Here is a 23465-nt window from a genome sequence, read left to right on the forward strand (position 1 = left end):
GAACCCTTTGAATTAAAATAAAAGCAGTGTTACTCTCCACTTAATCAATAGAAGGGGCTGTTTGGGCTGTAGGGTTTTTATATTTCTTTTTTGTTTACAGATTTACAAAGAGAATTTTCAAAAATTGTCTTCAGGTCTTCCTTCAGAGCACAGTTGCAATGTAATTGTCAGATACATATTGGAGAAGAGGGAGCATGGAAAAAAAAAGATAGCAGTGGTGATGGTTTTCAAATAATATATTTTTATAAAGCAGGAAGAAAGTGATTAAGGAAAGGTTAGCCCAGATTATTATTCATGAGTTTTCTGAGCTTTTAAACAAATTGTTTTGCAAATGTTCATAACCTCATCATTTTCCCCCTCTCAGGAGGTGTTCAGATCCCCACATGTGCAATAGATCAAGTGTACTTCCAAAAATAGGCATGTTGTTTGTGCTTGCAATTCCAGATGATCTTGTTATGGCAACTGAGTCTCTGCGAGGAGTTATCTGTGGGCTGTGTGGATCCTTTTTCACACAGTTCCTCGTATGGCTGGGAGCTGCTACTGTACTGCAGAACAACCCTCTCCTTTTTGGGCGCAGTGCTTTGGTTTCAAAGCCAAATGCAATTAAGCCATCCTCATTAGATCATTAGAGCCTTCAGTGAAATTTGCTCAGTAACATGCCTGAACTTTCGCTGTGGTTCCAAATGAATGATTTTTTGGTATTTGACTTTGCTTTGAAATGTGGAGCGCTCTTTGCCTGAAGGGGAATCTGGTTTTTTATAAACATGGAAGGTTTCAGACCATTTGAGGGACACAATGCAGAACAATTCAGCCGTGCTAAAGATCTGAAGTATTTCAGCAATATTATTAACAGTGTTCTGTATCTGCTTCACCTTTTGAAAATTTTACGAATTGGGGGCTTCCTCACAAACACGTCTGGTAGAGCTTGCCAGGCAGAACTAGCTGAGATCGTTCCTTCCTGTATGATGGCTATATGGGACACCAGGTACATTCAGCACCTGGCATGAAGTTTTTAAGGGCATCTCCCTCCCCAGACGCCTTGCCCCTATGCATCAGAGTGGTAACTGAGTTCAGTGCAAAGGACTGAATATTGGATTTTGAATATTCTCAGTGTGAAAGCTACGGGGGCATCATTTACCATCAAAGGTGAATCCTTAGAGAAAATAGCAGTTCGTTTTGAAAATTAGGGTCGTTTTCACATGCTGGGTGCCCTGGAGCTACTTTTTGTGGCAAGCCTCTCCCCTTACCACAGCAGTCTATGGGAACGGACAGCCACCAGGTGCATGTGACATTGTTGCTTTGCATGTCTTCACAGTATCATAGGGGTGAGACATGGCCCTCAGAACCACCAGTTCAAGAAAATGCAGGGAAGAGTATGAAGGTAATAATGAATGATGAAAATATAGATATAAAACTGTGAAGACCAAAGGTACAGAAGAAATCCCCTAAACATCTGACACAACCAGCTGTACCTCCACCGACTTGAAAGTAGTTGGATTGTTTCTTGTGAGCATTCTGCCTTTGTTTTTATTTGTTTGTTTTCAATGCTAGAAATTCAGAGACATTTGCTGCAGGATTAATCACTGCTCAACATGGGTTAGGCTAGCCAGATTTGACTGCTTGACAATATTTGAGAACCAAAACATGTCTCTGTTTGAGTTTATGTACCTTGTTGTTACTATTTAGTCTTTGGTTTAGTAAATAGTAAGCAGTTCATTTTTATTTCTCTAAGACCCTAATATTTATTGGCAGATTGGGCCTGTCTTTTTTTGGTCTTGGATATGGCAAGCAGTTACAGCTGAAGCATAAATAGTATGATGGGCTCTACATGCTTTATTTAGCAAGTAAATTAAGGTATATTAGTGAATGACTTTGTCAGAAACAAAACAGCTACTAAAAATTCAAAGTAAAGGTTGGTAGTAGTTCACATTATTTCTTTTATTCCCCGTGGCATCAAACTAATAATAATAGTTAATACCATGACTGGTGACTCTTGTTTTAGAAGCCAGATTGTTAAAGCTGTGTATTTTCAGAGTTCCAAGCTTTGCAGTTTGTAGAAATACAACATTAGTGCTGTAGATTTTACATCATCTCTGTGCCACTGAATTCAACTATATGAATAGCTGACTTCTTCCTTCCAGCAAAATGTGTACTTCACAGCAACCATTCTTGTGTGCTTTTCTGAACCACTCCAGTTAACATCAGAAAATCAGGAAAAGGAATGATAGCATGGAACATAGTTGGCAAACATTTTTTACTCTGATACTCAAATGGGCTTCTTTTGCCAGTAAGTTTACTAAAATTCCTTTTATTTCTTCTTTTTTTTTTTTTTTTTTTTTTTTTTTTTTTAACTGAAACTACAGTGCCTTAAGAAAGCTGTCGTACTTGCTAGGGAGATCACATTTATTAACCAGAAAATAGTAATCGGAAAAGAGATGAAGCATAGTCTGTTGCTTTAGAAATTATTCTTTGACTTGGCCAGTTTTCAACTGTAAGGAGGTCTAGGAGGATTTTATCCCATTTCTGCCTCCCAGCTTTTTTTTTTTTTTTTTCCAATAGCACACTGATGAAAGGTTTCTTCTGAGGCCTCTATTTTGCAATAGACAGAGGAAATCTAAATTGCTTCTGGGCGTTTTCTTAGTTCTAATGAGTTAAGCCTGGTCCAGAAAGAACACACACAAAACAGAGAGATACAATTTGGAAATGTGTTTTGCTGTTAATACAGGATGTTGTGAAATAGCAGATGGAGGCATTAGCAATGCAGCTCTTTGAGGTGGTAGGCTGTGACTGTACTTGCAGCAATTTGCATAGCATTTTCTGCAAGTCTTTATCAGTTTACTTTTATTGCTACTTCATTTCCCATGATAAAAAAGTGGAAGACCCCCTTCTGGCAAACAAAACAGTCTTTGCAAATTAGGCTGCCCAAAGGAAGACTTGCCCTCCCTGATGCCACTGTTCCACACCCACCATAAAGATTTTTAAGTTTACATAGTTGCTGGTTTTCCCTTCTTTGTGCTGCCAGCAGTTTTGACTATGGAAAAGAAGCACTTTATCTTACCCAAAAAGAGCAGATACTTAGAAGGATTTCTCAAGTGCTATAATGCGTTGTGATTGCACTTTTAAAATACTACTTTATTATTCCTTTTAGCCAAAAAGGAAAATTTAAAAAACACTCAGGAAATACCAGATAATTTGTAAGGCATACGTGAAGGCGAGGTATAGTTTGTCAGATGTTCTTAGCTACAGCCCATGGATGGTTTGTGGCGGTCTAGAGAGAGAGACCTGGCTCTTCACACGTGACTGACATTTCTTTTTCTTGCACATGAGTTAAATTAAGCTAAATCTGTTCCATCTACTGCCTATAAGCAATTGCAACATTTGATGAAAGCAACTCATCGAAGTGCAATTGAGGAGATGCCATCACAGGGGTGGGGGCCAAGACTGGAAGAGCTGCTGTGCTGTAGGCCAGAGGTCCATGTTTGTCTTGATGATCTGCCCTGCACCAACATGAATCGAGTAGCTTGAGAGCTAACAAAAATTGCTGCTTGGAGATTTGCCTACGGATTTAAACATATGCAGCTCTATAGGGGACAGCTGGCAGGTGAAGGGTGTATGGCTGGAGCGGTGTTTCCCCACTGCTCATAGCATCCTTCAAACTGCCCAGTGTGTGGCAATTTTGGAGAGCTCTGTAGCCACCTTAACTTTGGCTTTTATGGCCTTGGCTGAAGTTGTTCAAAGTGACTGATAGCTACTTTCCTTCATCATCCCTGCAGCCAAAATCAGGCGTATCCCACCTATTAATGTGTGGTCTGGAGTTTAAGAGCTCATCTGAAAAGTGGTTCATTCACCTTGTGAAGGTTAACTTTCGGTAGTGTTTCTTTGTTTGTTTGCTTGCTTGCTTGGGGTATACGTTTGACAAAGTAACAGGAGTTTGCAAACTCTTTTACCTGTTGCTTGGACTGTGCTGTTAACACACCTTTCTCAGTCCTTGCACAATAAATACTGTAGCTGGTGTTGCAGATTTTAATAAGCTGGTATCTATCGTAGATCCTCAGAAGAAATTTTTCAAAGGGTAAGTACTGTTTTGTCTGTCTGTCCTCCCCTTTTAAATGTTATCTAATAAGGATTAATTCTAGACTATATGTTATCATTATTTGTCTAGTATTTAATAAGGCATAAAGAGAGAGTTGCCCACTTTCAGAATAGTTTTTGTTCCAAGTTTCCATTAAGTATTTTGTGTAAACAGGATGTGCAGACTCTATTGACTAGGTTGAAAGGGTTCATGATGGGAGAGGTGCCTTTCCAAATTAGCATTGTCTAAAAAATGCTTTTAAAGACATCTGTGGGTTTTTTGTACACAAACCTATCTTTTTTTTTAATTTTCATTTTCTTTTCAGGCAAGAAAAAATAAGAATATCTAGCTAATTCAGAAACATACTTTTCTGAATATTCTTCACTTATGTTTGTTTTCTCTGTATTATTCAACTGTCTGCCTTTCTGTCATTCCTCTTAGTAGAACAATTTCAGTTTTCCTCCTACACAGAAGTTATCATTGTAATCTTCAATGTAAGTAGTACTGCTGGGGAGTTCTAACTGCCATTATCAGTCAAACCTTTCCTAAAGAAGGGTCTATCTTTTTAATGGATAAACAATTTTTGTGGAGTTTTAAACCAGTCATTTCTAAATTGTGTAATCTGATACTGAATTAGCTGTGTGTCCTACAAACGAGTGGTCACATGCATATAAACTTCACATCTTTGAGTTCTGAAATGCAGCAAATGCTCTCCTAACAATTACTACCATTTAGAACCTAAAATTCCTTCATGAGAATTTTCCTAAAAGTTTTGATTTTCGGGATAGGCAGATTTAAGTGAAATTTATAGAAAAGTAGTAGTTATTAGGAAGGAATCTAAGCCATTATTGATAAAATCAACAAACAGTCCCTCAGTTCACATCCCAGAAGGGTCTGTGAAATTATAAATTTATTGAACCACACCAGTGAATCAGAAGAGACAACTAGGTATTGCTGCTGCTGGGTCCTTTTGCTGTGCCATACTTACTTCTGTTAGCGCTCTCGCAGAAAGATACATGACATGAAATTATTTATTAATAGCTTCTGAAATAATTGAATTATTATTTCTTTTTATAATTCAGTGTTCCTTCAGAAAAATTAAACAGAAATTTGTTTATTTCAGCAGTGTTGTACAACCTATGCCCTTGCCTTATTGGATGCTATCAAAATTACCAGCCATCTATTCAATTCCTGAGATAAGCAGAACTGAAAGCTTGGTCAATGCATGTCAGAGCCCATATGATCATCTGCTAGGTTTTCTTTTCTACTTAGCTTTCTTACACTACCTAATCTTCAGTGAACTCCCTTTGACATCTGCTTTCTCAGAATGCTCCTTAATCCACCTTCATTGTCAGACTGGGTTTTCTGTTTGGTTTTTAGAAATAGAGAAATAATGATGCTTCTGGGAATTTCAATAACTAGAGAAAATGACTGATGATGAGAAATCATTTAAGAGGGTTAAAGGGATATTAGGGTAACACAGTCAATACTAGTAGAAGACTGGAATATTTTCATGTCTTCATAAGAACTTGGCATTCCCTCTTGAGTTACTCAGATCAGAGTATCTCTTCAGTTTTTAATTACTTTTGCCCAGAACCTTCAGATTTTTTTTTTTTTGAAAAAAAAGTTCCTCAGTCTCTCTTCTGCAGCAATCTTCTGTAAGATCCTATAGTATGCAATATTTGTCATACACCTGTTATATGCAACATAAATGGTCTTCATCTCTGCATCTCCTTTCTGTGTGGAATAAGAGCTATGTTTTCTAGCTAGTCAGCCTGGCGGTTATTCCTGAGACCAACTACGCCTGTGTTGTCAGTTTGTGTTGTAAACAGCATGTTAGGTAGTATGTCACTGCTGAGTACATCTCAGGGTCATCATCTCTCCCAATCAGAATTGATGCAAATTGCAAGCAAGAAGATGATCTTTTGAGGACATGGAGGGGAAAAAATGCGCCTCTACAATGCACACTTAGATGCTGTCATTTACCATGCACGGAATTTTCCTTACTAACAGTTCCATCAGAGAATAGATCTTGATGTTTGGAAACAGAGAACATGCAAGTGAATGATGAGGAACGAAGACCAAAAAAAAGAATGTAAGTATTGCTCCATGACCAAAATAGGAATTGTTTTCTAGTTTCCAAGGTAACACCAAGACAGAGCAGGCAAAAACTACCATAGAATGTCTGCAGAGTCTATTAACACGTTTATTTTTGCAAGGTTAGGCACCTTCAGCTGTGATCAGTCACATATAAAAAGGAGGACTGCCAGTATGTTTTGCTTTATAAGCTATTTCATACAGAATCACCTGTTGGAAAGTGAATTATTCTCAGAAAATTCCTGAAAGAACAATACGTTAGAACCCATTCTTTCTTCACTTTGAATCTTTCAAATCCATTTTTAAGGCTTAGAGTCACTGAAAGAGGGTAACACTGTAGGAGTGAAATCCTGGCCCTCTTTTAATGCCTGTAGCAAAACACATTCCATGAGCTTCTTCGGAGGCAGGATTCCTTTTGTGTGCATACCTGTAAATCATGAGACACATGCGCTTACAATAGTTTCAGTAGCCAGGCAAATGGGTAATGCTGACGAACAAACTTACATTATATTCTGGCTACAGTATTTATTGGCTAGTGAAGACTGTGACATGTAGTTAAAAGAGACCGAGACACAACTTTTCCAAATATTTGTGTATATCATTTTTGTTTGAACAGATAACATTGTCTTTTGCTGAATTTAGGGGAAGGAAGGCACTGAGGAATATGAGGTCATTGAATGTTCATGCAAGAGCAGAAGAAACTATGTACTGCTCATCTGGTTTTGTCTACTAAAGGTTCCTTCATTTCAAAGTTTTAACCTTTGATTTGGTAAATTTTCAGCAGTTCTAAGAATACTAATGCATATGTGCTAAAAGAAAAGTAAATCAGCAAAGAGAAAATTCAAATGTACATACTCTTTTCACTGAATCTCCCTCTGACACCCAGAAAATATATCTATTGGCTCATATAAGGCTTGCTTTCTCTTTATTTTGGTACTTCGCCATTTGTGAGTGGTGCTAGCACTGTAACTATAAAGATAGCTTTTTGATGAACAAAGACGTTAAAAAGTAAAGATCCCAACTTGGGAAATATTTAAGCATTTGGAGAGAGGACATGTACAGTACAAGAAAAAAGGTTTTAGAAAGACATCTCTCTGTAGCACATAAGAATATGGAATTGCACATTCCTTTCTACACGAATGTGTTACATCCCCTCCCCCAGTTTCTCGTCTGAAAAAACCTTAAGCTGTATTGTAGATTATTATCCACTGGCGCGGGGCCTGGACCCCTTACAAGTTGGAAACTGTTTTATGTGCTGTAGATTCTTTGCAGTTTTAAAGTCCTCCGTTGGCTTGTGAACAATGATGACATCAACTCCTGAAATCCAAATCTAGCTCTAGTCCCTGTTCTGTAAGGCTTACAAAGCCAGTAGCATCCGTCTGTTGTTTCCAAATGAGATATATTTGAACTGACAGTTCTGATTAATGAGCTGATGTTTTGTTTATTATTGGTTTTACATTGTATCCCTTAAATGTGAGTAGATAATTTTAAGAAGTAGATTTTGCAATATGTAATAAAACATATTGCAAAAAGGACATTTGAACAATATATAATATTTGAATATATATATTTATAAACCTGAAATTGAAATTAATATTTAAATTTCCTTATCAATGAAAACTTACAGTGTTGTTTTGCAATAGTGATGTCAAGATAATTTTCCATAACCTAATGTTGGCTGGCATTAATTAGCCCGTAGTATCATAGCAGTGATATGTGATTGTATCAAAACCAGGATTCACTCAGGACCTTGCAGAATCTCACTGTTTGTGTATAATGTTATATGTACTTAATATTTTTCTATCTCACTAATATGAGATAACTGATATTATGAGATAATAAGACTGACTTATTCAGCTGGATTCCACTCTAATTACTCTGTAACTATTCAAGTGTAAGCTGGTATATGCTGCACAAAGGCATTTCTGAGCTCATATCTCTCGTAATTGTGTAGATGACAGGTATTTGTGTAAGGGGTGGAAGGTAATAAATTCAGTTATGTTTGATGTTGTAGTTCAAAGTTTTAGGTGTTCTAAGAGAAAATCTAGGAGACTGTAGTTAACAAAACCTTGCTACTGTGATCCTTACAAGAGGTTAAGAGCAAACTTAACGTGGTGTATGAATGTGATACTTTTCTATAGCAGTTTTCCCTGCAGTGCCCTGGAAACTGTTCATGAGTTAATTACTGCAGAAGCCTTGTAAGGGAGATAGGTACTGTGAATTCTCTTCTAGATGGTGGGCCCAGGACAGGAAAAGTTGTTTTGTAAGGACTGAAATGGGAACCAATGCTAGAGTAATTACCATATAATTTTAGGATTTTTTTTACTTTTTTGGGGGGCGGAGTAACTCCTGTAACCTTATCACTTTTGAATAGGAGATAACCCAAACTTTAATCACTTTAAGTAGCTTTTATAAGGTTTAATTGGATGAGCTGATCACAGACTAGAAAATAAGATACATTTAATCAATAGTGAAGGCCAAAATGAAGTCTAAAAGAAAGAACTTATAAAAGAAACATTACAATTAAATATGAACGTTGGAAGATGGCAAGGCCACGCGTTTTTCTGTATTTCAGAAGGATGTTGTTCTCAGTAGACTATCAGTTGTCATTGCAAACACCATACTGTGCTTTTCAGTGATGGTTATTGTATTAATAACCTGGTCAGCCAGTTGTTTAAATAAAGTTGAGAGAAAAATACCACAGAAAAATGAAGGAGAGGAACACCTATATTCTTTACACATCGTATTTTCTCTATTATTCTTACTTACTTTTCAAAATACTGGAGACAGCTCATGAAAATCTTTTCCTTCTTAGGTCATCATTGTTTCTTTATTCCTTTATAAAGATTCATAATAGTTTTTTATTGTTTATCTTCAACAATATATTGTGATTCCAAGAAGAGATGGTAACAATAGGAGGAAGGGAGGGAATAACAGGAGAGACAAACTATTGGAAACAAATATACAGTGTTTGTCTAATTGTCTCCATTTCTAACTGTGGGACAGATACAGAAAGATGGTAGACAATATTCTTGCCACTTAATAAAGTTTAGTGCTTGAATCCATATTTAAACTGCCAGATACCTCAGCTATTACATGTCAGTGGTTGAAAACCCTTATTGAACCACAAATTCAAAATCACTCTGTTCGCTGCAAGTCTTACCAGAATTAGTAGGAGGCATGGTGAGGTACCTCCTTGTAAACTTGTATGGCTCATTAGGCAACCACCTTTGAGAACTTCAGCCAATGTTTTTTTAGTTTTCCATGTCTATACGCTGTAGGCTTTTTGCATATAGAATTTTGCATCACGGAAGGGTGATGCAGGTTCAGATTCACAGATTCAAATCAAGTTTAGATTACCTTAGAGAAATTAGACCCAAGCATCATTTGTTCTCCAGCCTACACCAACCAGTCTGGGTTTGCATGTTGCATTGCACTGTGATACTTAAATATTGTAGCAGGGGACAGACAAATCATAAATACAGGAATAATTTCTATTATTTATTTTATTGGTTACTTTTATGTGAAATGTGGAAAGTGAAGAGTCTGATGAGCACTCACCACTCTAGGTTTTAGGGCCCAAGAGCAACCAAATGATTGGTTCATACCTAACTTTGTTAATGAAAATAGTCTCAGGGACTTCTTATATGATTATTCTTAATTATGTGCTTAGTTATTCACTTTTAAATGTAAATGCATGATGGAGCCAAGACTGAACTATACAATACCCTGCAGGATCTTGCTTAAAAAACCCTAGACTTACAACTGGTCTAAGGTGAACAAGAAGTTAACGTTTGTCCTTGATGTTACACATGACCTGGAGTATAGATATGATGTTGTATTTTAATTGTGACAGTGCAAAAATATGGTTTCAGCATAGCATCTCCACATGAGTGGAGAGATAGCAAAAGAGGGAAGGTTGTGTGACCCTGGAGAACTTCTGAACCTCTTGAATACCAGACTATTTTTTACTTTAAAGATGTGATTATTTTATATCTCTAAAAAAGTATGATTTGGAATATGATCTGGATTCCCTTGAGGTGTTTTAAAATTTATCTAGTTCTAGTTGTTAGATTTTAATGTTTTTAAAATATTGTATGAAATCATATAAAATATTATCTTAGCTTTAATTCATACTAAAATTAAATTAAACACAAGATTTTAGGAATTTTTTGACAAAAACTGAGAAAAAGACAAAAACAACAACAAAGAGGAGAACCTTAATTTTTTTTTTGTTTGGAAAATAAAAAGAAATAATTTGCCAAGTTACCACGTGTCATTTTCAGCTCTAATGTTCAGTAACTTGGAGCCAAAGAACATACACAGTTTGAGGGATGCTGTAGAGGTAGAGTGTGCTGGAAAATGTAAATCTTGAAACATAAGAAGTCCTAATGTTTTGTGCAGACCTCTTCCTTTGTTCTCATCTCTCTGACTGTGTTCCTGGTTTACATTTGACTGGTCTTTTTGTTTCCATGCTTCCTTTTGAACCACTCCTCATTGTCCATCTCAGTTTTTTCAGCAGTTGCTTAAATGCTGTCTTGCAAATTTCTTACAGACGATCCTGTACATTGCCTGTATTTTCATGTGCTAAAAGAGTTCGCCCTTTCCCCTTTTTGGCAGATACTTGTGCACTTAAAATTTCTTTTGGAAGGACCTCTTTGGCCTGAACCCAGCTGAGTTGCCATCCTGACTTTTTCCCATCCCAGCATTGTTGAGAAACCACTTTCTCCCATCCTCCCCACACAACCATTGTGCACAGGAAATAGGCAGTTGATCCTCATTTCCTTCCTTCAGTTTCAGGCTGTTTAAGAGGACTTATGAGTCAGCATCTAGTTTAGTTGTATATCATCATCTACATACTCATCTCTAGCCCTTTGTGTTTTCATTATCTTTCAGCTCCAGCGTCGGCTGACTGCATGTCTCTGCAGGCTCTCACCCAAAGACTGTAAACCCAGGGAACGATGATAATTGGCAGCGTAATGTCCTGGCTAACCCGGCTTTACTTTATACCATATCTGTGCGTTTCTCTGATTTTAGCCACTTCTTGTCTCAGCAGCTCGTCACCTTCCTGGGTGACCCACGATAAATGTTAACATGTTTAATGTATTCTGTCTTTGTAAGGACTTCCCTTCTGAAATCCATCAGAAGCGTAAGTCAAGGGCATATTACACAGGCTGAAAAAAAAGAGGAAAGCTTAACGTGCTCCTCAATTTCTCCACTTTTGCAGCACTGCCAGTACCTCAGTGAAAAGGCACTTCGGCTTGTATCGTTGCTGCCAGCAAGAACAGCAGTGCTGCATTCTCATGGTGGAAGCACAGTGTGCTCCTAACACCCTTCTGTGACATTATTTCAGGCTGACTCAGGGGGACAGATGTCTCCTACTAAATCATCAACACAAATGTCTCAAGCATCTGCGTTTTACTTTGGAGACTTGGAATTTCAGTGTTCAACTGGCCTGATCCTGCTTAAAATGGTGAATACTTTCCTTTAGTCCGCTTAGCAAGCAGATTCCACAAAGCAGACTTACAGTAACTTCATTCACCCTTGTTTTGAAGGCCTTGGGATAATGACTAATACAATCAGTCAGCCCCAAGATATTAATCCTTGTCCTCCCTAAATTACTGCACGCTAATCCTTTGGGTACTACCTTACAAGTGGTATTCCCCAGACTTTTCTTATGACTTCATTTGATGACATTCAACACATTCCTGGCAACTTTGCTTTCCTCCTATGACTCTTGGCTTTCTACACCTTTTTCCAGGGCCACCACTTGCTCCGTTTAAGTTTAAAGTTCAAAAGCAACATGTTAGGCAGCTGTTTCCTTTGTCTCTGGTACCTTTATCATTACAATAAAGACTGGCTCCTGAAATTAGTTTTTCTCCATGTAACACTCCATCTTGCTCATACTTGCCGTTAGTGAGGCTCTGCAACTGTTCTGTTAGCTGCGTGCCGTGTCCCAGCCCTGATTTCCACTCTTCTCCTTGGCCTCTAATATTTTCCACTTTTTTTCCAGAGGAAATTACTTATGCTATTTTGCTGATTTTCTCCATATTACCTTTATATGTCTACCTTCCTTTATTAATCTGTTTCTTTGCATGCTAATCCAGCATGGACAAGAGTTGGTACCTCTTGTATTCTGGCTGTTTGCTTTCACAACTCATGAAGACTAAACACTAGTTTCAACAGGAGCCTCTCTGCTCTGAGGGTGTTTGGTGACAGACAGTGCAAAATCCCTGTCATTCTTCCAGCTCACTGGGACAGGCCCAGCTTTTATAAGTTGTCCTTGCTGCTGTTCAAGCTGGTCAAGTAATGTTCATCCAAGCCAGCTAAGGATCTGTACTTTCATATACAGGAATGAAATCACAGGCTCTGTACCAGCTCCATTTAGGAGGAGGCGTAGGATCGTATCTGCTGGCCAGCAGAGGTTGCTCAGAGCATGTTAGTTGAGTGTTCTGCGCTCTACAGCTCTTTATTTCTTAGTAAGTCCAGTCCATGGTTTTTTAATCTTCTGTGGGATTTGCTCCAACATCCTCTTTCTCCTCTTTGCTCTGATACCTCACCTCTCTGGAATAATGACGGAGTTGGCGAGAGAAGCAGGAGATGGGGAAACCTGTCCCTGGGGTGGGCGAGATTGCAGCCCTTGCTGCATTTGGAAGTTGCAAAGCTCTCCTTGAATTATTTTCCCATTATTGTGGACTATATATATCCACATGCATGCCCACAGATGGAAAAAAAACTTCAGTGTTTCCGTACAATCTAGGAGGAAAGGAAGAAATAGATCATGATTGTTTTCCCTTTTTAAATACCCTTGAGATCATCAGCACCAGAGTGCTGATGAAGGCATCAGTGTGGTGTTGAGTTTGGAAAGGAATATAGAAAGTTAAGAAATATTTTGGAAGGTTCCAAGGGAAGCTGTGCTTCAGGTTTGGATTCAAGCCCAAATGTCTTCAAATTTCATTCATAATGAGGTCTTTACGTGGGCTGCAATAATGGTCTTGATTGTATTTCTCCCATATTGGCACGTCTGAATCTTCTTTAGGTGATCCAAAGTTTGCTGTATAACACTGTGGAGGCCTTGTTTGCCACCTTATGCAGGAATCGGTGAAGCCTGCTGCTGCACTGCTGTCATGGTTCCCTGTTTGTGTGTGGTTCATTTTTTCCTGCAAGACTGTGCTTATTCTGAGGATGCTGGCTCTTAATCCTGCATCACATCTGTATGATTTCAGATCAACTCCTGTAAGAGGAGGGAGAGACTTCTGGATGTAGGTGGGCTAGTTTTATATATTTTAACTGCAAATCCTCATCTGTCTGCTTGCTTTAAAATTAAAATAAATACCATGTTATGATAAGAGGAGGGGGGAGAGGTAAAGATACAGGCAGCATTTTCCCTGGATTGAGGTGGGAAGTGTTGCTGGTTTCTTCAAGCATCCTCATTTCTTTACCCGCCCTTAGGTTAGAATTGATGTTTCACTTCCTTTGGGAGTAGGAAAGTCCAGAGAAAAGTGACACAGTTGTAATTCCCCATGAGGTGACAGAGTTTGAGGAGACTAAGTGGCTCAAGTTGATCCTATGCAATGGCTTTAGGAAGGGTGTCTGTTGCACTCTTTTTAATGCTGCCATTGTGCAGAGTAACATCCCTTCCAAAGCGTGGTCTTGATAATGTAATGAGGCCTGAATGTCAAGCAAACACGCAGCATGAATTTTTCCTTTGGAAGTCTTATGTATTTGGCATTGAGATGGGATTCAGTCCTTAGAGAATCCATAACTTTTTTCTTTTTAATCAGGAGAACAGTTTAATTAAAGGGCAAATACACTTCTCAGGTTTGTGTGTGTGGGGTGGTGACATTATAAAAAACCCTATGAAAAACCCTAATATAGTTTCAGTATTACCGAGACATTAGCAACAGACTGTTTTGTCTTTGTGGTTTGGAATTGGAATTTATCCAGTTGTTGCCGGAAGGCTACATTTAATTTGTACTGTGTTTGCATAAATAGCTTATTTGTAAAAATCACATTTTACTTGAACAATTCTAAATGATGCATTTATCATAGGGAGAAAAATGATCTATTGTTCTCTTTAAATAAAATGGCACTGCCCTTCCAAAGTATCCAGTCGACAAAAACATGAAAAATCGCAGCATACTTATGTGTTGCTTATCTCGTCCCCAGAATCAGCTCTCATATGCTCATATCCTCTGGGTTTGTAAAATTCAAAAGATTCTTTGAATTATACTCTTAATTATGATGTTGGCATTATAATTACTTGCTAAATAAGATTCTTTAACAATGATGTCCTTGTTATCAAAGCAGTTGCATTTCTTTGCCTGGTATGAATAGCGACATGCTCCAAACAGGGCAGCAGCTGTTGTCGTGGGAGCCTGACTCCAGCTGAAGGAGGAATTGACTGCTCAGAGAAGGTTGTTTAAGGCACTGTACAAAATCTCTTTTACCCCCCACCTCCACCTCACAGGCAAATGCAGATTAAGGAAAATCTAAGACCTCCACCTATAAGGACTCAAACAGCAATAGACGATTTCCCCTCCAATTTGCATTTCATTCGTGTGTTGGAGGGAAAAATATTTGGGATTTTTTGGCCCAGAAACCACTTTTAGCACATTTTCACATTCTGTGTGCTTTAAGATCAGATGTAGAATAGTAGAGATGTGATTGGAGAATACTTTTTAATCATAGCACAGTTTATCTTTTATTCTTTTTGAAGTTGTGATTAATCAAGAGTAATACAGTATTTCTAAATTCTACTTGAAGGATTCCATGTCTCTGTAGTAAGTGTGAAACCAACACAGCATTGTAGTGATTGCTGCTAACTGCAGCCAAGAGTTGTATCATTTCTTAGGAAGAATGCATATTTTGCCTTTTCTTGCCAGATATGCTTGCTAGATATATATTTGAAACTGTGTGGCACAACTCTCTGCCATTAATTCTTATATTAGAAGAACATTCTCCATTTCTTTGCACACCCTCACATGTAGCACATCCAAACTGAGACTAGCAAGGGTCCTGCGAATATTGCATATTAAGTATTGATAGACCATATTGTTCCCTGGCACACGTGCCTTTCCTTCATTGTTTTTCAGTGCCTCTTTTCTCTTTTCTCTCCTCTCCTCTCCTCTCCTCTCCTCTCCTCTCCTCTCCTCTCCTCTCCTCTCCTCTCCTCTCCTCTCCTCTCCTCTCCTCTCCTCTCCTCTCCTCTCCTCTCCTCTCCTCTCCTCTCCTCTCCTCTCCTCTCCTCTCCTCTCCTCTCCTCTCCTCTCCTCTCCTCTCCTCTCCTCTCCTCTCCTCTCCTCTCCTCTCCTCTCCTCTCCTCTCCTCTCCTCTCCTCTCCTCTCCTCTCCTCTCCTCTCCTCTCCTCTCCTCTCCTCTCCTCTCCTCTCCTCTCCTCTCCTCTCCTCTCCTCTCCTCTCCTCTCCTCTCCTCTCCTCTCCTCTCCTCTCCTCTCCTCTCCTCTCCCCTCCCCTCCCCTCCCCTCCCCTCCCCTCCCCTCCCCTCCCCTCCCCTCCCCTCCCCTCCCCTCCCCTCCCCTCCCCTCCCCTCCCCTCCCCTCCCCTCCCCTTCCTCAGTATACTTTCAGTATGTACAGGTTATTCTCTTTTAATTTCTATTGTTCTCCTTTTTCTTTTCCTGTTAACAATTATCTCTCCCCCTCCCCTTCTTTTCTCTTTTTGATCTACAGGTTTTGCAGTGCATGTTGGTCTCCCTTCATTCAGAACTTGACATGCAAAGGTACTTGATGAAAATTGAATCCTCTCAGAGAGTTAGTACTGTACTTTTTTTTTCTGCACTCTGCTGTGGATTGAGTTTGTTACCCTTTAATTGTGTGTGTCTTGCTTCACAACTAGCGTTTCAAATAAATATGGAACTGCATGCATTTTCCTTCTGTATTTCACAGCAGTGAAGTGTCATTTGTATAGATTAACTGCATATGGGAGCGTGATGCATGTGCATCCTTTGGCAATTTTTTGATTCTGACTTTTCCTTTAATGGCATGATAGACATGAAGTCCATACTCTTGTCTTAGATGCTTTGAAATCCACCAAAATTCAGTGAGACGTCCTAAATAAATAATTGATCCCTACCAGCTGTCCCAATTCTAACTTTATTTATGTATTTATACATATTTGGAACTGGCTTAAGGGGTAAAAGTCTTGCTGCAAAGTTAAGGACAGCACAGGAGTAAATACTTTTGTATTTGACGTGCAAAAAAGCTTAGTTCTACAACTTGCAAAATTACTTATGTGTACACTGTGTGCCTGTGAAGTCACCTGTATCTCACTTTTCTTCCTATTGAGTTCCTCTTCCATTTCTATATGGTTTGTAACGCCATTTAGAATGGGTGTTTACTACAGTTACCTTTTTTTTCCCATGCAGGCAGTGCATGTGCACATGCCTTTTAGATAAGTATGTAAAAGGTGCCTCTGTTTGGTTTCTACTGCAGTCAAAAGCACATTCACAAAAGCATCAAGATAACTTGTGATGCAAGCCAGGAATGAGGCCTTGGAGCATGCAGGGTGCACAGCGGCTTATTTGCACCTGATTTGTCGCCTCCCGACTCATTTTGTTTCTGCTTACAGGATTTAAGTAGGCCAATAAACATGCCCGACCACAGGGAAGGGTGGGAGAGGCAGAGGTGTGGAGAGCAGTAAGGCTTCTCCTGCCTTTGCCAAGGAGATGGCCTCGGGGGAAGGAAAAAGAAGCGAAAGGTGACAAGTTGGAAGAGAGCAGCAGGAAAGGCTCCTCTCTTCCACAGCATCCCTCTTGCAGCAGCCCCCTAACACTGCCCAGGTGCCAGAGCAACAAGCTCCGAGAAGCGCTTCATCACATGTTTACTTCCATGAGTAGAGGCTAAAAATAAGTCACTGGCATGGGTGTGCTGCTGCCAGAGGCAGCTCTGCCTCCCGTTTGCTTTTCCCAGGCGTTTGTTCATGCTGGGGGCTGGCAGTGCCCACTGGCTGCCGGGGCGGCCCACACAGAGGGCAGCTTACACCCTGCCCTGAAGACCTCACTCCAGCTCACCAGCCTTCGTGTTGATGGCTCTTTTTTCAGTTATTTTTAAAACAGCGTGTTAATTATGAACTCCTTCTTAGCCTGTAGAAACACAGAAAAACAGGTTTTTCCAGGACCAATGCATCGTGTTCCTTTGCTTTGGGAAACAGACACCACAAAAACAGACCCTCCTCCTGTTTTCCTTAGGGACATGTGTGGGAGAACAGGGATGGGCAGATAATAATTTTCTTGAATCAGAACACACTATCCCCTAGGTACTTTTAGGCATCTGGTATATATTCTCCCCCACCTCCCTCGTTTTTGCATGTGGTTTTAAGCATGTAAAGATCTTTCCCCTTTAATCAGCATAATGACAGTTTTGTTTAAATCATCCCTTTTAATCTTCAGAGTTCTCATGATGGTTTTGGGGATTGTGTAGGTAGGAGCTACCTCACCCACTGCTGATGAAACGCAGCCATCTCCTGGATGGAACAAGGGGTCATGCTGGCTCATGAATACTTCACAGTAGGGTTTTTAGGAGGGAAAAGAAAAATAGCTTCCAACTGAAACTGCCATAAGATTTTAATTAAGACAAATGTTGATGTCCAGGCTGGAATTTATGGATAACTTATTTAAACAAAATAATAATAAACTGAAGCTGTGATGCAAGAATATGACAGAGACTGTGAAAGAACAAATTTTGCTGTGAGCAAAATTGATGGAGCCATAGAAGCCTTTGTGGGGAAAAATAGTGAGGTGATCAGTCACTTTTTAAATTTGGCTATCACATGTAAATAAATACTTAATGGCACAAAGCATTAGAATAAAGTAGAGAGTTATATGATTTTATTATAAAATGAAAGATTTCTTTCATTCAGTGTAATTTTCGCTTATTACCAATGGATGACTGTTAGTTTTGTCTATCATTTTACTTCAATTTCTACCCTAAAATCTCAGGCTGGCATTTGTAGAAAAAGAAAACCTTGGATTTGGACAGAAACATACTGAAAAATATTTTTACACTTTAACATGGATAGCTTGGGTTTTTCTCATATTTCTTGTATTCCAAAGAGATGCCACAGCATGTTGCATATTTCAGTCCGGACTTGTCTGGACCAATTAAGCTGCTCTTAGACGGGCTGCTGAGTTCCTTAGGGCAACATTTTCAAATGCAAGTTCCTCCAATTAAACATCTGAATAAGAGGTCTGGCAGTGTAAGTGCTGAGCACCTACAGCTTTTATTGCTTCTAATGAATATCTTTACTGTAAACACACAGCTTTCCTGACAAACAGGCTTCAATTTATCTAGGTACTTACAGTTAGAAATGAAAGTTTGAAAATGTTACTTCATGACAGTCACTTATAATAGAGTTTCATGAAAAACTTTTTCTGCTAACTCTGGGGATCACCCTGCTGAAGAGCGAGCCATGTCCTGCGAAGAGCGAGCAGGAGTCAGCAGACTGTGGATGTCCTGCTTGGTGATTCACAGCACTCGGGATTAAAAGAAATGGGTTTTGGCAGCTTGCCACAGCAGGGGGCATGCAGCTGGCCACCAACAGGAGCTAGCAAGGCTCCTGGGAAAACATGCCGATTTTTAGGATGATTTGAATATCATTTCAGCCTAAAAATATGGCAGAACAATTCTGACGTGTCGTCAGACATGGGTTTTTTTGCTTGGTGAAACAAACTGGGGTCAGCATCAGCGAATACAGAGTGATGATAAAGGTCCTGTCAGAAGCAGAAAGGAGTTTTACCTTCACAAAAATTCATAGAATTGAGTAAAATAACTGCTCGGCATGGAGTCCTGAACCCACCATAGCAATGGGATCTGGTAATGCGTGGCTGTGACTGAGCATTAACAGGTTTTAATGCAGCACCTTCCATTGGCAGCTGGCACTGTTGGCTGAATTATCTTCCCCGGCTCGATCACACTGGGAGGGAAGGGGAATGCTTTCTTTTACCTTACTTGGGAAAATTCTTCTGTTTCCTCCCTTCCTCAGAGCATTAAAAGATCTGCACTGGGGCTGTACCTCAGATTCATGTACACCGAATTCATTGCTTTGCTTAATTACTGTGCTGCAGGTGGCCTGAGGAGGACTCTGTGGTTTGTGCTCTGCTTGTGTTACTCCTGTGGTGTATGGTGAGCTCGGGCTTTCCTCAGGACCACTGGCAGCAAGAGGAGGCCAGTGGCACTGCAGCCAAGGGGGAGCTCGGGCAGCATTCAATGCAGAACATGCCTCAAAGTCAGGGAGGCTGCAGGCAAGTGGGGTACCTTAGTTCACTGCTAGGGAGAGTGGGCAACCATGGCTCAGGCACTGTGTCTGTCCTTATCAAGGAGGAAAGATGGCCATTCATATCATAGAAATTAAAATTTCCACCAAACTGAGAGTGCTTCTGAGCAAGGACTGGCTTTGTAACTTGTCTTCGATTCAACAGAAAACAGTAATACTAAAAGTTTGTGTTTGAAATACAGAAATAAAAGCCAGAGACATCCGCTAGCCCATGAGCAGGCATCAGGGAATAGGGTAAATAACTCCTTCATAGTCTGCAGAGTGTTGAGTGGGCAATTGCCCTCCTGCTGTCTTCAGCTCTTGAGAGCACGGATGCTGGTGTGCACGTGCTCCTGGCATGGTACCATTTCCAACTGGTGATGTCTGAAGGGGAGATGCCATAGATTTTTGCACCCCATAATGGTGAAATAACACACAGAGAAAAGTGAGCTTGTCATGAAAGATGGTTTTATGTTACATTCAGCTGCTGAATCATCCCCCCGCCCCCCGTTCCCCCAGTGAGAAAGAGTATCCAAATGCATCCATTGCACAGACGTAATACGAACTTTAGTTTATATAAACATGTATAAGCATTTAACTTTTCTGAGAAAGTGCTATAGAAAATATTGTTATAATAAATACTTGAAAATAAGAACATGTGGGTAGTATTCACTTTCTCTCCAAGAGCAGTATGTCACTAATAGCATGTCCAGACAAGTAAAACCCTGTAGTTGTGCTAATATGGGACCCCAAAGACTCTGTATTTTTGAAAAACCAAGATCTTTCCTTCAGACAACCATAATTTGGATCTAACACAAATGTGAGGAAGATGAGGAGGGTCACGAAGATGATCAGGGGGCTGGAGCACCTCCCTTATGAGGACAGGCTGAGAGAGTTTGGGTTGTTCAGCCTGGAGAAGAGAAGGCTCCGGGGACACCTTATAAAGGCCTTCCAGTGCTTAAGGGGGCCTATGGGAAAGGTGGGGAGGGACTCTTTATGAGGGAGTGTGGTGGTAGGACGAGGGGTGATGGTTTCAAACTGAAAGAGGGTAGGTTAGATTAGATATTAGGAAGACATTCTTCACTGCGAGGATGCTGAGGCACTGGCACATGTTGCCCAGAGAAGCTGTGGCTGCCCCCTCCCTGGCAGTGTTCAAGGCCAGGCTGGATGGGGCTGAGAGCAATCTGGTCTAGTGGGAGGTGTCCCTGCCCATGGCAGGGGGTTGGGACTGCATAGTGTTTAAGGTCCCTTCCAACCCAAACCACTCTATGATTCTATGAAATATTTTTGTTGCATTAATAAGAGCTCATGTGCTGTGACTGTATTTCAGAATTAACGAACTCATTATACATTAAACACAGCCTGTTCATATGCATATTTGCAGCCTGTCACATATCCTGTGGCCATCTTTGGCACAAGTCACAGGACAAATAGTTTACCTGAAGGTAAAGAAAAGCAGGTTTCCGTTTTTCTTTTATTTTTTTTTTCTTTATTTAAAATGTCAAGAAGACTCTCAAATGTTTTTGGTTTGGGTTTTGTTGTTGTTGTTGTTGGGGTTTTTTTTTTGCCTATGCGAAGTGTGTTCTTTACAGCACATGATTGGAAAAAGTTATTTTACTGGCACTGTATTATTTTTTTATGTCTTTGTTTACAATTTGTACATTACCAGGAGTGCTAGCAACTTTGAAGATATGTATGATAAAATGCTTCTCCTGAAGAGATACGTTTCTGTCAAGATAAAGGGTAGGGAAGTTTCTGGAGACAGGAAATAAAAAGTGTGAATTGATCAAGAGGTTAAATTAAAACCTTCTTCAGGTCATGAGATTTTTTTCTTAGTTCTTTTTTGTCTATTAAAATGTGTGATGTGAATTTGCAGGAGATATGTTTTAAAAAGAAAAGAAGGAAAAAAGATTTCAGTTATATAGATTAGTTGGGACAATAACTGGAAATGAGCATAAAGGATGTTATGAAGAGGAGAGCCATAAAACCGGGTGGAACAAAAGGGTGAGAGGACTAGTGTTGGCAAACATGAGCAGAGGACCAGAGGCAGAAGCATGCACAGAACCTGCAGAACGTCTGTGGTGCCCTGTGACTGCTCATTACATTGGCATCTCTGCAGTATTTCACTTTTCCTTATTCAAGTGCCTTCTGATTTCACTCCTAATTATTTGAAATTTTATTGCATTCAAAGAGCCTTGCACTTTTTTGCTTTTTTTTTCTTAGTCGGTGAAAGAACTAAAGCAGATATATTAAAAGCGCGTGCTTTGAACAAGCTGTAACAGACAAACATCAGTTGTGAGGCATGATTAGCCACAGTTTTAATTATTGATCAAATCCCAAGAGTGGTTGGAAGATACTGGATCATCTGTAACAGCTACCTCCATGTATTATACTTAAATATATACCTGAAAAGGTTACAAGGATCTATACCCTTGTAAACAAAATAGTATATCCTAAATAAAATAGTCACCTTGGAGCACTGTGTAATTATATGTAAGTTTTCACCAGAATTGTTCATCCTTATTTTGACCTTTCCTTTCAGCTGAGCTTGTTACCCAGAACTAGCATAGGCAAGATCTTTTATCAGAGAAGTCCTCAAGGAGATTCAGGTCTACTCAGCTGTCTGAAAAATCAAGCCTATTGCACAAACATGCAGGAGGATGTCTCCTAACACATAGCTGAGGGAGGGAGGAAGACCATGGCTGACTGAGGAAATTACAACCTAACTAGTATTGGCACAGGGGAAAAGAGAGTTCTGAACCTAGTTCTCAGCTGTCTTCTGGTTCCTGGCATTTATCCCAGAGGTGTGGCTTGGAAACTGCTGGTGTTTCCTTGGTTTTGTGTGCCTGTGTGGAGTGTCTGTTTACAAATGTTTTCATTTTGGATAGCACTGCTCCTTAGTGGGCATGTCTTGAGTTTTCTTCTCTGTTAGTTTTTTTTGCCTTTTGCTAGCAGGTACATTAAAAAGGCAGCCACTTGGGCACAGTGGTGTCCCATTCATTGCTTTCACTGGATTTATGCAACATGCAGCTGCTGGGCCATCCTGACTTAAGAAGCAGCAGTCTATGCTGCAACTCTATTTGAGTTCTGATGGGTCCTGAAACATGGGCTATATGGTGAAGATTTATTTTGTAAATGCTTATACTTCATGCTAGTTCCTGAAAAGTACTTAAAAGGACACTTCCTGAAATATAATTTTAAGGTTTTGAATATTTTAAAAATATGGTAGTGAACATTCTGTGCAAAAAAAATACATGATATGACTTATGAAGTACTTCTTTGATGTCTGTCTTACTTACCTTTTTTGACGTCAGGATCAACATGCTGCATAACTGTCTTCAACTATCTTTACAAGTCCTTGTAGGTTATGGCTCCATAGATGTTCCTTGTCCTCTCCCCACTTCATAGGCTGGTTTTCCTAAGAAGTGCTGCCTAGGAATCCACTTGATTGTTAAGTAGCATCAAGCCTAGTGCTCATTGCCAATGATAAATATGCTTTCCTATGAAATATGCACTCATATCTCTCCGTTACTTTGAATAGATACTGCTGTTGCTGTGTTTGGGGATTTTTCTATGAGCTGTTTAAAATTCAGAATTACTCCTGAAATGCAATGTTTACACGAGTTGAGCATGACAAATAGGTTGAAATCTTTCATAAACAGTATGTGTATATATGGTGGATTTCATTAATAGCTTGCACTGGTTTTACAGTTGCATTGCTCCACTTATTAGAGTGGAACTACTGTGGATTTGCATTGGTATATGTTAAGACTGCCTTCATGTCTGAGCAGAATCTGTGATGTGCCTGTGCCTTGCTTCAGAAGGCTCCAGTATGCCTCTGGGGGCTCCAGTATTTGGGGTGAAGAATGCAGACTGCCAAAAGGGGTCTTTTTTAGTGTGGTAGGTTGACCCTGGCTGGATGCCAGGTGCCCACCAAGCGGCTATATCACTCCCCTCCTCAGCAGGATTGTTGGGGCGAAAGCGGAGGGGGGGGGGCGGGGCGGGGCGCGCGAGGAGGCCCAGGG

At 39.9% G+C, this 23465-nt stretch overlaps 1 protein-coding gene across 7 annotated transcripts in view; it reads left to right on the plus strand.

Moving 5' to 3' along the window:
* KIAA1217 (KIAA1217 ortholog) overlaps positions 1-23465 on the plus strand; it is a 346280-nt gene that overhangs the window by 222588 nt on the left and 100227 nt on the right. The window contains exon 3 of one of the 7 annotated variants that reach the window (XM_086467174.1): positions 15861-15941. The exons of the other annotated variants lie outside the window; for them this stretch is intronic. Within the exon in view, the coding sequence (XP_086323300.1) occupies positions 15861-15941 (81 nt within the window). The remainder of the gene's footprint in view (positions 1-15860; positions 15942-23465) is intronic. 7 annotated transcript variants of the gene reach the window in all.

The sequence above is a fragment of the Leptosomus discolor genome, chromosome 6 (assembly GCF_034619465.1).
Source record: "Leptosomus discolor isolate bLepDis1 chromosome 6, bLepDis1.hap2, whole genome shotgun sequence".
Lineage (NCBI taxonomy): Eukaryota > Metazoa > Chordata > Aves > Leptosomiformes > Leptosomidae > Leptosomus > Leptosomus discolor.